General features: G+C 44.5%; 1 protein-coding gene across 2 annotated transcripts; it reads right to left on the reverse strand.

Annotated features, from left to right (window-relative positions):
* Window positions 1–1,501: 1,501 nt before the first annotated feature.
* Window positions 1,502–13,665, reverse strand: LOC110486364 (ribonucleoprotein PTB-binding 1). 2 transcript variants are annotated; one of them, XM_090196460.1, is made up of 15 exons: window positions 13,233–13,665; window positions 11,782–11,848; window positions 11,159–11,628; window positions 7,550–7,741; window positions 7,320–7,440; window positions 6,605–6,705; window positions 6,410–6,481; window positions 6,032–6,110; window positions 5,511–5,698; window positions 5,269–5,350; window positions 5,018–5,157; window positions 4,509–4,580; window positions 4,220–4,351; window positions 3,576–3,635; window positions 1,502–3,478 (listed from the first exon to the last, which is right to left on the reverse strand). In XM_090196460.1, the coding sequence occupies exons 1-15, from the start codon at window positions 13,653–13,655 to the stop codon at window positions 3,344–3,346; spliced, it is 2,334 nt and encodes a 777-aa protein (XP_090052586.1). In that variant the 5' UTR covers window positions 13,656–13,665; the 3' UTR covers window positions 1,502–3,343. The 2 variants fall into 2 exon arrangements, with proteins under 2 accessions (XP_090052586.1, XP_021413572.3); XM_021557897.3 differs by lacking the exon at window positions 6,410–6,481 and having other exon boundaries at window positions 13,233–13,649.
* Window positions 13,666–13,914: the final 249 nt, after the last annotated feature.

Here is a 13,914-nt window from a genome sequence, read left to right on the forward strand (position 1 = left end):
CCTAACCCAACGGTGTGCCCTAAGACCACGGTGTGCCCTAACCCCACGGCGTGCCCTAACCCAACGGTTTGCCCTAAGACCACGGTGTGCCCTAACCCAACGGTTTACCCTAAGACCACGGTGTGCCCTAACCCAACGGTTTGCCCTAACCCCACGGTTTGCCCTAACCCAACGGTGTGCCCTAACCCAACGGTTTGCCCTAAGACCACAGTGTGCCCTAACCCAACGGTGTGCCCTAACCCAACGGTTTGCCCTAACCCAACGGTGTGCCCTAACCCAACGGTGTGCCCTAACACCACGGTGTGCCCCTAACCCAATGGTTTCCACAAGTATCCCAGTGCTGATGCCCTTAACCTCATCAGCTCTTTTTCTGCTGTAAGACAAGGAAACAGTAAACCGATTTTATTGGACAAGCTCAGGTAATCGTACTTCCCAGTGTCAAAACATTTTCACCCAACTGGACAAGCATGATGTTCACAATACAATGTACCCTAAACACCAGTCATACCTTCCCCTCCTATTACCCACTGACTAGTCAGAGGGAGAACTGGGCAAAACTAAGAGTTAACATTTCCACTTTTTCCATACTCATGTCAGTCTCTCCATTGGGATTTCTCTCCATTTCGTATTGACATTTATCCTCACAAATCTCACTGGGTTTGTGTTTATTGATAAGTCATATTTAAATCTTAACCTTTGGAGTTGACAAACACAGCCATGGCTTTGGGAGGCTTGGGAGTCAGGCTGCGTCAACCAGGGTGATTTTCCAGAGCCACGTTCACCGAGTAAAGAAGACTAACATCTGAGTGTGCAACTCCAGGACTGTAATGTGCATGTCGGAGAGATGCTTTGTGGCCCAACTGCACAGACCCAGAAACAAGAACATAACTATCCTCACAGCCGTCCTACGCAGCAATCATGACAGAAGCCATACTTGGTCAATTTGTATCTGTATTCTGAAGCCATCTATTGTATCACTGATTTACCTCGACAGTGGTTTCAAGGTAGTCAATGAAAACGTCAGTTGATGAATAGCAGAATTGGTGGTTTACGAAAGATTGAAAAGCAGTCCTTGTTCATAGGGTAGACCTACAACCAAAAATAAGTGCAGGTCTGCATGCCAACCATCTGGTATTTGGAATTATGGGGTTGCTTTAAGACCGTTATTATAACCCAGTAGCACGAGTTCAGGACTCTTAAGTTTATTCATTTGACGGTTAAGGATTATGGAGGTAATGTTATAAATAACATAACCCAAACGGGGACTAGAGAGCCATAGGGGTAACAATCATTTATTTACAAGTTTGACCTATGTTCCTCACTTTTGAGAGGTAGTGGGGGGGGGGGGGGGCTCAGGTGTGGTGGCTGCATCCATGGCAACGCTTGTCAACCAAACTTTGCAAGTCAGTGTTTTCCCTGAGTTAACTGAGCATAAAAACGTAACACAAGTGCTGTCTAACAGCCAGCCTATTGACCATGGAAATTAACTGACGACAAAAAGTTTAATTAAATAACATTTACTTGCGCCAAAACAGACATATGGCAGTACAGATGACAGACAGCATGTATGAGGAAAAACAAAAGCAATCTTAATTCATATCATCGAGCAGCACCTGTTGGTCTATACAGAACATGGGGAAATCTACCACCAGACAGGTGGCTGCACTTGGTAATGGTCACTAAAAAACACAAAATATTGAGCAGCAGTTGCAATCTTAAAACAGACCAGAGGCCAAAGATATGATTGAGAAAACAAGAGTTTAGGACTCAGAGGAAATGATCAAGCTTTAAAGTATGTACAAAGGGATGTTGTCAGAAAGCCCACAGAGGGGAAGATGAAATGACAGAGGGAGGGGGGGGGGAAACTGTTAAGGCTCAAGTGTAATTGCAGTTCCCATCAGAAGTCAAGAGGTAATGGTGATCACAATCAAAATGTCAACCAGATTATTCTTCACAGACTAAGAACTCAATCACTGACCAATCATAAGCTTAATTTCCATGCAAACCTTCCGAGGCAGACCTTGTAAACACCTGTTAAGAGTCCCTGGACACTCCCATCGTATTAACACTTCAGATTGGAAGTCAACTTCTCCTGGACTGGAAAACTGAATGGAAATTCTACCCGTTTCAGTTTGTCAACCATCAGTGTGAAACTGTCAAGCTTGATTTAATTTCAGTTTAGCCTGAGGATCAACAGCCCCCCCTGCTGGTCTACAGGGGAGGGACAGCCACAGGGGAGCCAACCTAGCCATGGCTCATTAATAAATGATAGTACAGTTAATTAATGTTTAGGCTCTGGGTGGACAGAGGCCACAGATGTCCCTGCTTACTGTCATAATCTGTAGATATTAAAGTCTGGATAAGGCACAGCTACCATCCCCCTCCGAACGAACAAGAGCAAAATCAGGTGCCATGGTGGTTGAGATGCAAATACTCAGCCGACAAAGAGCTCACGTCAACACAGAACATACAAGATTCTGCAGAGAACAGAATGGGGGGGGAACGAGTGAGAACCGTAGAAATTCAACAAACCTGGAGAATTGTGATCTGCCCGTGTCCTCCAAGTGCAACAACAAACATTCAGTGTAGAGAACAGGCTCCCAAATGAGACAGAGGGGTGGAAGAGTGAAGGGTTGAAAACAGCATATTCCAGACTAGTTGTGTAAGGGGACAGTTCTTCTAAAGGACTGAAAGACAGGAAGGCAGTACTGCAACACAGATCTACGTGAATCCAAGGCCTGAATTCTGTCCAGACCGTCAGTACATAACCCCTGTAGGAGGAAGGCGCGAGAAAAAAAATTAAAACATCCCATCAAACAAACTAATGAACTATATACAAAAATATCGGGAGGCAAAACATTTTAAAATAGAAACCCGTTGACACCATCACAACAGGAAGAAAAAAACTAATACAAAATATAAAAATTAAAATAAAAAGTGCTTAGCCAATCAATGAAGGGAATACGCAGAAGAAAAAAAAAGACCTGAAATCAGATGTTACAATTATTTTCTTATAGTACAAGGTAACTCCCAGTGTGTAAACAAAGGGATTTCCTAATAGAAAAAAATAAGACATCAAAAAAAAAAAAAAGGATAAAACTTCATTTACAAGCACACTGAAATCATATATTTACAAAAAAAAAACATCAAAACTCCCATACACTGGCAAGCATTATGTCCCGATTAGCGACAGGCTGCAACCCCAGCGCGCTCCAGGGGGTCGCTGGCAGGAACACAAGTGAGAGACCACTGGACCGCCAAGCCCAAACCTAAAAGCTGATTGGTGGAGCCATCTCCTGGCTGTTAACTGGCATCTCGTACAAGAGGCGTTGATTGGTTTCCATTAGAAGATACGCTTGCGTTTCAGGTAGGAGTCAGCATAGTGGCCCCCAAGGCCCTGGGAGTGTTGTCCCACGTAGCCCCCTTCTGGGCTGGGCTCTGGAGACGGGATCAGACGCTTGTGACCACCAACGGGAGTCTAGAGGGGGCAGAGACATAAACCACGGTAAATGCCATGGCGAAAAATGGAGACAGAACAGGAAATGGCAGACCAACCGACAAAGAGGCACACTGACCTTCATTCCCAGACCAGAAGGGTACATGTTCGAGTGGCTCACAGGAGGCATGCCCACAGCCTGAACAGACAAACAGTGTTCAGGGATCAAAACAGCACCACAATGCATTGGTCTCAATGTACGTTTTCATCTTCAGTAAAGACGGGCGGCTTGGGTCTTTGTGAGCGCAAAACTAAGAGGAACAACCAGGTACAGTAAAGCCCGATCGATCCCTTCAACTTCTACACAGTCCACTCAAACAGAAAGATGCAATATCGAACAGCCGCATGGGACTTCACAGGATTCTGCTACAAAGACACTGCAAGACACTCATACACCATTTAGTTTGTCATCGTTCTGCCAGCATGGCTACTGTGGTTATGCAACCATGTGCGGCTTCAAGCATATCAGATAATGTGTTGTCCGCATTCGTCTGAGTGGACCGAGGACACGCAGATTAAGCCAATAACTTTCACTTAACATTTTCAGCCCAACTGTTTCATAACTTAGATTGTCCCCAACATGGGTGCTAGGCTAGCCAACAGATGTCAAGACCTCTCCGCTAAGTCTAAATAACAGAGGGCAGCCTTTATATTTTGAGCAGACACTCAACCCTCATTCGATCTGTTGATTACATTGGGAAGGAAAAGTGTGTGTGACCCTACCTTGTTGAGATGGCTGGAGGGGAGGCTGCCGGGGCCAGGTGCCACCGAGCTGTAGTAGGAAGACGAGGGCGGGCTGGGGGGGTAACTACAGCGGGAGGAGGCCTGCTCACTGTAGCCGGGGTGACCAAACCACTACAGAGACATTCATCATGTTATTCTATGCTGCATGTACAGTTCTACATGTATATATTAAAAAGTCCGACTACAAAGGAGAGTGGAAATTGAAAAGGCAAGAGGTGCCACAGCTTGAAGGCTGGATGTGAATAGTGGAGATGGTTTAGTGTCTTACCTGCTGTCCGAACCCTGCCAGAGCTCCAGTGTCCAGAGCCTCCTGCTGTTCATACAGATGGCCCAGAGGATCCTGGGAAGAGAGGAGCCAGACGCCATTAAACCTGCTGCTCATGTAACCAAGTTAAGGTCGTACCGTACTCTTACTCCACAGCTGCAAGCTTTTTGGTGGCACATCTGGCTAGTACGTTGTCAAGCGGGCAGTCCCGTGTTTGCGAGGTGAGGACCCTAGGTTCAAACCATTGTGAGGACACGGTAGCCAGACAGGGAGGAAGTGGTGCTGATAGGCAGGCCCACTGTGTTCCGTCACACTAGAAAAACATCCATGCACTGACTGGGCAGCCAGGGAGGTAAAAAAACCCACCGGTGGCCACAATGACCTTAACCAAGACAGCAGTGTCCTCGGATATCAAATAAACATCAATGAGCAGGCATTCTATCACAACATCAGATGAGCCAGGCCAGGCAGTAGGGCTGGACATTAAAGGTTAGAGGATAAGGGGGACCTACCTGGTGTATTGGGGGGTAGTCTGGGGTGTAGGACTCCTGGTAGCGCAGCCTGTAGTTACAGTGGATGTTCTGTGTGCGCTGGTTGGATGAGTTGCCTAGCGCTGGTCTCTTCCTGTAAGGGTGGGGCCTGCAGTTGGCGCCTGAGTGAAGGACGGCAGGAATGGAAAAGGAGAAAAACCCTACGGGTCAATACTGGGAAGGAATCAGAGCCAAACTTCACAGGCTGCAGACAGTTAGAAGGGGCAGCTCACCTGGGGATGGGAACAGGCTGTGGACATTGAAGGGGTTCTGGGGAAGATTCCCATCATTGGGAGGGTGTCCTAGAATGGACACCTATTGGAGAAGACATTAATAAAAAAATATTTTTTTTAATATGGGGACTTGATGTTATGTAATGAGGCACAATGACTTGAGCATACCTGCTAGTAGGGACAATATTAGAAAAGTATATAGAGCATTTTAATCATCATCATCATCATCATCATCATCATACCCCAGGTGCTGTAAGCCCCTCTGCCCCCGTCACACCACCCAGGTGGGAGATGGACATGCCCTGGAGAGTGGGAGAGGGGTTCTGGGAGAAGCTCGTAGGGGACTCTCTGCCCAGGGGGTGACCCATAGAGTGGGGGTTTAAGGGGCCCATAGGGTCTGACTGGAGGCCCAGGGATGGAACCACACCACCTGGGGACACGAGACAAACTTATTAATATAACACCCCATCACTGCAATGTAGAGAACCCTGAAATCACACTGAAAATCAATACAACAACACAGTAAATAACCTAGATGTAATAAGTACTGCCCAAATCCACGACATGTGTAAAGAACCTGCAATGGAATCACTAACAGAGCAGCAGGGCTAGCATAGCATGCATATGCTCAGCATCAATGTAGAGCATTGCTCTATGTGATAAATAAGTCAAACTAGAGAAACGGCCACTAGTGAGTTGTATAGGCAATACAAATAGACTTTAGACATGCCAATAAAGAATTGTGATGAATGGAAGGCCAAACCTTGAGGCAGGTCTCCCAGCAGATGGACTCCCTGCTGGAGAGGCATAGCAGCCAGAAGGTTGTCCCCCATCAGTCCTGCCTGTAGGAGACACGAGTTAAACACACGCTTCAGTGACCCACAAGATGCTAATAGTCTACATACCAGATATTTACTGAACCAAAATGTCACATTAAAGAATTATGTCAGTCAGAATTCACAGTAAAACACTTCAAAAACAAACCAGTTGCATATTAATATTACTAGAAAACCACCTCAAAAAGAACACAGCAGAAAGAAACGCTTTCCAGAGGGAGAGCATTTACCAGCTTTGGTTTAGGGAGCAGTCCCTCCACGACAAACCTATATCTACCACACACACACGCTCAGTGATCACTCACACAGGGAAGTAGTCGATTCTCTTTATTGTGCAGCACCTGAGCCCAGAGAAGATGATTTCCCAATAAGGCTTGCTGATAGTAGAGGAGAGAATAAAGTAGGAGAAGTGTGGATGAGAGACTAATGAACCAACAAAAGAGGGGAGAGGAGCTGGAGGAGAGAGGTGGTGAGTATGCAGGGCATGGTATGCAGGGTACCTGTTGAACTTGGGCCTGGTTCTGGAGGAGGAGCTGCAGCAGAGCAGCAGACAGGGCGGGGTTAGCCAGCAGCGGCATGGTGGGAGCAGCACCAAGGAGACCTGCAGAGAGACCATTTGACCGTAAGACCTGACAACCTATTCATTCACCATGCATTTAAAGGTGCAATATGCATCCTTGTTGCTAAAATTCTAATAGTTTGCCTAATTTCAGTTTGTGACAAAACAAGCAAGTGTAGAGAATCATCGTGTGATCTTAACTGATGTGAAATATATTTTCAGCTGGTGTACAAAAGAAAAAGACAAAACCAAAAACCTTAAATGAGAAGCATAGAAATTGCACACATAGAAAATATCTACCACTTCTTAGACTTCCTTACAAAATGACAGAGCTATAACTCACATTTCTATGTGAATTTGGTCAGGTCGCCAAGAAAGATAACTATTGTAGCTTAAAAGCACATGTCAAACTCATTCCACAGAATTTCTACGGCTTTTGGCTCCTGCTTTGTACTTGATTGATGAATTAAGGTCTAATTCATAAGGAACTCACCTCATCTGGTTGTCTAGGTCTTACTTGAAAGGAAGAAAAAAACAGCAGACACTAGGTCCACCATGGAATGAGTTTGACACGCCTGCTTTAAAGCATTAACAGCAGGGTAAGAGACTCATACCATACATCATCTTCCTTTAGAAAATGGCATGATCTTACTCACCTTGTTTCCTGCCCTGGGTGAGGGGGTTGAGCAGCATCTTGAGGGTGGCAGGGTTACTGAGGCCTGTGAGGATCTGCATGGCTGTGGGCTCAGGGAGGAGACCTTTCCCTCGGTTCAGGGCCTGTGGAGAGGGAAGAGGAGCGCCATTCAGAACATTTGTTTTACCACAGTAACATAAGGAAGTAATAGTTCAAACATATGGTCTGGTGTGGCAACCAAGAAGTCTTTACCATGGTCTGGGCAGCGATGAGGGCAGCCAGCATGCTTCTTCCCGGGGGTCCAGGGGCACAGAAGGAGACGCGGATGTGGGTCCCACCTAGCGCCCTGCCGTCAACCTCTCTCTGCACCTGCTCAGCCATCTCTGCCGAGGAGAACTCCAACATGGCAAACCGCCGGAAACTGTCATCCTGGCCCTGAGCCAACTGAATAAAGGAAAATTAAGTTAAATATGCGCTCCTTATGCAATCAGTCCAAAACTAATGACTACATTTGCCATTTAAATAGGTTTACACAGAATTCAGTAATATTAAACATCTTGAAATTTTTTTAAAACACCATCCACACCGATTTCCTCACCACAATTAGTAGAAAGGAGTATTTGATACAATGGTAGACTAGAGGTCGACCGATTATGATTTTTCAACGTCGATACCGATTATTGGAGGACCAAAAAAAAGCAGATACCGATTAAGCGGCAGATTATAATGTATTTGTAATAATGACAATTACAACAATACTGAACACTTTTTAACTTAATATAATACATCAATAAAATCAATTTAGCCTCAAATAAATAATGAAACATGTTCAATTTGGTTTAAATAATGCAAAAACAAAGTGTGGAGAAGAAAGTAAAAGTGCAATATGTGCCATGTAAGAAAGCTAACTTTTAAGTTCCTTGCTCAGAACAGGAGAACATTTTTTTTATACATTTTTTTTTACCCTTTATTTAACTAGGCAAGTCAGTTAAGAACAAATTCTTATTTTCAATGACGGCCTAGGAACATTGGGTTAACTGCCTGTTGCACGCAGAGTCAGGGTATATGCAACAGTATGGGTCGCCTGAAAGTTGGTGGTTCCTTTTAACATGAGACTTCAATATTCCAAGGTAAGAGGTTTTAGGTTGTAGTTATAGTATTTTTATAGGACTATTTCTCTATACCACTTGTATTTCATATACCTTTGACTATTGGATCTTCTTATAAACACTTTAGTATTGCCAGTGTAACAGTATAGCTTCCGTCCCTCTCCTCACTTCTACCTGGGCATGAACCAGGAACACATCGACAACAGCCACCCTCGAAGCAGCGTTACCCATGCAGAGCAAGGGGAACAACTCCTCCAAGTCCCAGAGCGAGTGACGTTTGAAACGCTATTAGCGCGCACCCCGCTAACTAGCTAGCCATTTCACATCGGTTACACCAGCCTAATCTCAGGAGTTGATAGGCTTGAAGTCATAAACAGCAGAGCGGCTGGCAAAACGCATAAAAGTGCTGTTTGAAGAAATGCTGATGAGCCCTCTGCAGCATACCATCACGCAGTCAGACTGCTCTATCAAATCATAGACTTAATTATAACATACAGAAATAGGTCATTAATGTGGTTGAATTCGGAAACAATCTCGAAAACAAAACATTTATTATTTCAGTGAAATACGGAACCGTTATGCATTTTATCTAACGGGTGGCATACATCAGTCTAAATATTCCTGTTACATTGCACAACCTTCAATGTTATGTCATAATTACCTAAAATTCTGGCAAATTAGTTCGCAACGAGCCAGGCGACCCACACTGTTGCATATACCCTGACTGTGCACAATAAACGCAAGAGAAGTGACACCTGGTTAATATTGCCTGCTAAGCTGGATTTATTTTAGATAAATATGTAGGTTTAAAAATATATACTGCCGTTTGTTGATTTTAAGAACGGCATTGATGTTTATGGTTAGTTACACGTTGGAGCAACAGTCCTTTTCCGCGAATGCGCACTGCAACAACTATATGCAACGCAGAACACACTAGATAAACTAGTAATATCAACTAGTGATTATGATTGATTAAGTTTAATGCTAGCTAGCAACTTACCTTGGCCTCGTACTGCATTCGCGTAACAGGCGGGCGGCTCCTTGTGAGGCAGGAGGTTAGAGCGTTCGACTAGTTAACCGTAAGGTTGCAAGATTGAATCCCTGAGCTGACAAGGTGAAAATCTGTTGTTCTGCCCCTGAACAAGGCAGGTAACCCACCGTTCCTAGGCCATCATTGAACATAAGAATGTGTTCTTAACTGACTTGTCTAGTTAAAAATATTAAATAAAGGTGTAAAAAGGGGGGGGGGAAGCCAAAATCGTCACCCAAAATTACCGATTTCCAATTGTTATGACAACTTGAAATTGGCCCTAATTAATTAGCCATTCCGATTAATCGGTCGACCTCTACTAGAGACAGTAGGTGGGATTAAACTTAATCATGCCCAGCGGCATTCTGTAATATAAAGTAGAGAAAATACTTGGGACTTCATGTTCCCAAATCTTCTCTCCAGTTTGCCACAGCTACTACTGGAGTCTCAACATTTAAAAGCAATTACCAATCAATTCTCTCCAGTTTGTCGATCTACAAGAAAGGCAATAAACAATGTATCAAGACCAAGTGAGCTATGAAAAAAACAAGCTTCATATTCCTGAGTTTTAACCTGTCCAATAGTTAAATTGCCTCACTCGCACTATTACGCAACAGTGTTCTGCCAGACCTCAAACTACCGTGCCCTAATGGTATATGAATGACTGTGCTTATGGTGCCAAAAGAACACCCCTGTCTCATTCCAGAAAGGCCTGTAGGGCCAGAGGCCTGCTGACTGACACCACCTGGGAGTCAGATGGTCGTCTCCATAGAAACCAGCAATGCTCATTGCTATAGAAACAAGTGGCCACAGGAAAAGCAGGTCGAAGGTGAGGGCTCGAAAGCCAGATTCATACAAAATACTCCCACCTATAGCGACCTCCTTTATGTGAACTGCCCAAGACCCTGTCATCACTATAGATGCCCCATGTTACATAACACAACCATCTGAACCTTGCAGCACAGCTACCTCAAACACACTTGATCAGTGTAAACAAAAGCAGTTGCAGTGTTTCCCCTACATGCACTTAGCAGCAGTCCACCACCGTTTTTAAATCATGGCCACCACTGAAAAATTGTAATTAATGTAATAAAAATATTTCAGGATGGTAAAACAGTCAGTGTCAACCAGATATAAAGTATGTAGACAAGACAACGGAGCTCTGATCTTTAACTAACAATCAAAGTATAAACAGCCCGGGACAATCAAATTTAAAAATGTCATTGCATTGGCACTCCATTGATTTTGTTATACGTTTGAGTCACCCAGATAGCATAAGAAAAGGGTATAAGCAATGGCAAAATGTATAATTGCAAGAAATTCTCTAAAACTGCTCATTTCCTCTACACAACGGCAAAATGTGTAGAATTAGCTTTAAAACAAAATGGTGTTTGAGGCCAAGAGGGCCTCTAATACCGTGCCATTAGCCATGCATACGCTAACTCTGCCACCGCTGCTTCTACAAAAACCTATGGGGAAACAGTTGGAACAGCTTTCATGACTAACAAAGTAAAAAGGTGTGCCAAAAGTACAAGCAGGTATGTTCTGCTTGCTACTAGAGTACACTGGAGCCACTCCGATACAAATTGAACTGAGAAACGCTAGTAGATATATACTATTCATGAGAGGCCGATACACATGTTAAATCCTCTGAAAATATCAGTATCAAGTTTGTGTGAGAGGTCGTTGGAGTTCCTGTGCACGTGTTCACATGCGACTGACCTGGCAAAAGATGGGTACGTGCGTGTCGGCCAGGGCATTGCCGAGGTCCTGAGCGGTCAGTAGGCTGGGGGGCAGACGGTCCACACAGAGACACCTGGAGTGCAGCAGGGGGTAGGTGAGGGAGCCCACCTCAGTCCAGTGGACGTACAGCATCCTGGAGCCCAGCTGCTTCCCCAGCAGCTCAGACTTAGCCCTAGCCGCAGAGTCCTTCTTCATGTACTCCACGAAGCCGTAGCCCTTGGAGTGGCCAGTGGAGGCGCTGTGGACCAGGAAGCAGCGCTCTAGGTTGCCGAAGGGTCTCACCAGCTCCTCAAACTGCTGCTGGGAGAAAGCGTGGGGCAGGTTGGCGATGCACAGCAGCGCGTCGGTGGGCTGCAGCTGCACAGAGATCTCCCGCTCCCGCAGCATGTGCTGGTGGAACTCTTTGATGGCACATTGTGCCTGCTCCCCATGGAGCAGTGTGACAAAAGCTGAGGGGAGAAGAGAGAATATGAGCTAAGACTTTGAACTATGTGGAAGGTTACATCGCTCAAAATAGGAAGAGAGTTGAGGAATCTGTTTGTCTAGCTCTGTCAGAGAGCCTGCTGCATCCAATTAGTCTTACATTTCAGTCTTTTACCTACCTGTTCCCTTGTATTTGTCCACAAAGCAGTACTTCAAGTCATAGCTGCGCAACAGCTCATGTACCTCCTGAAAGGGAGAAAGTGTGGTGAGCTACAATCAGTGTTTCCCTATAATTTTTTCCACAGAATTCCAGTCAATATTTGTAAATGCCCTCCTTGGCCAGAGATGCCCTACCAAACGCCCTACCAACGGTGTAGGCATAAATTCTGCTTAAAACTAAGTGTTAGACACTACAATCACTTGAAACCACGACAATCTAATGTGATGTGTGAACATCCCTAATCTAAAGCCATCTGTTGTGTAGCTCCATCTATATGTCTACTTTTATTCACTGACTTGCTTTTCCATTCATTTTGGGGGGGGGTCGAAGCATGTTGCTATCAGTTTAAGTGTCCAATTAGGGATAGTGTGACATTGACAAGTGCTTTCCACAACAATATTTGAGTATAGACCATCTGTAGTACCTAAATGCTCAGAAGTATTGATCAAAACAATTTAGGATGATTGCTATTTGTTTCAAATTGGCAAAGACACCTGCTGTAAGCAAAGTCAGCCCCAGCTTATCGGGCAATGGTGGAAAAAAGTTGCCCATTCACTGTGCTAGAAGAAATGTTGTTCCACAATGCTTTGCCTGTTCCACAAACGAATCGCAATGCTGTCTAGCATTTTCTGAAAGCGGCTACGTTGCCTCTACACCTTCAACCCTTTGTCACTGCTACTCACGTTCCCATCTCGAACTCCCAATATGCACCCAGGCAAACAATGAAACGCGCACAGGCCACAGTTCCCCACGAGTCAAGCATGTTCCAACTTTTTTTTTAAATAATGTTTTACACAAAATGTTTCAGGGCCATGAAGTTTGTTTCAATGAGGGACATTACCTGAAAATAATTTAACGACAGACTTTTGAACCAGTCACATACAATGTATGGTCAATCCATAGCCTGACAATTACTGGTCAAAACAAACAGTTCTGCTAACGTTAGCAACTAGCATTGCCTTTCCGCACGAGGATTTTAATTCTGCACTTTCAACTTGTCCATCAACCACGCGTGATGCTGGAATGGGCAATTACAGCCAGGCCGTGAATAACCACCAAACATCACCTACCACGTAGCAATACCTTAAGAGCGCAAATAGAAGTTTATTGGCGACATAATATGGAACTATGATTAGTTCGCAAATCATTGTTAGTTCCTAGGAAACTGTGCTAGTTAACGTTAAGAAAAGATAGCTAACTAGAATAAAGACATCACCAAGAGTCAGCGAACTCCGTTAAATTACTGGTAATATAGCTAGATGTCAATTTCATGGCACGGGTGTAGTTATTTATCTTTTACATAACGTTACTAGATTAACGAGCTGCATCCTAGGCTTGATCTGATGAAATTACTGACCCGCGTTAGCTTTTTAACGTTACTGAAAACTAAAAAAAGTTTAGGAAACGTACCTGATTGCTAACATCGGATGGCAGGTTTTTTATTATGATTTTCCGGCGATTGTAAAACTCTCGACGAGTTCTGTCCAAGCGACTCTCAATCTCTTCAGGGCTAAGCGTCGTCAACTCTTCATCGACCCTTCGCTGACACTCGTTGTCCGATGATGCATCCCCATCACTCGGCTCGAGTTCGGGATCCCTGGACACCCAATTCTCGTGTTCGACAGCGGGGTCATAGTTTTCGTGAAATGGACGGCTAGCGAAATTGGGCCCTGCATTTGGATTTTCTTCTCTGCCAGCTGCGCTAACGGACACCGCGGCCGCCATCACCTTTGCCTGAAAGTTTTCTGAAACTGACAACGCCGTCAGATTTGAGCAGTTTAAACAATACACACATGGGCGCAACTCGGCTTCTAATTGGACGAGAAGATGCATTTTTTTTTTATACCACGTCACGTCATGAGCGGGGCGGGTAGATGTAGCTTGCCTGTCATAAATCAAAACCAGTTACGCCCACTACAAATTCAACAAACCCACATGATCCAGTACATTGAATTGAATTACCGGTATGAACATATTGATAAAATCACTATTTAATTTCTGATTCAATAGAAGTTGAGGTGTTTGTATTACATTCAGCTGTATATGTCCCTGATTGACAGGAAATGTTATTTTATTTAGGAAAAGGGAAAAA

Source organism: Oncorhynchus mykiss, chromosome 13 (assembly GCF_057628025.1).
Source record: "Oncorhynchus mykiss isolate SJ-2025 chromosome 13, ASM5762802v1, whole genome shotgun sequence".
NCBI classification, from domain to species: Eukaryota; Metazoa; Chordata; class Actinopteri; order Salmoniformes; family Salmonidae; genus Oncorhynchus; species Oncorhynchus mykiss.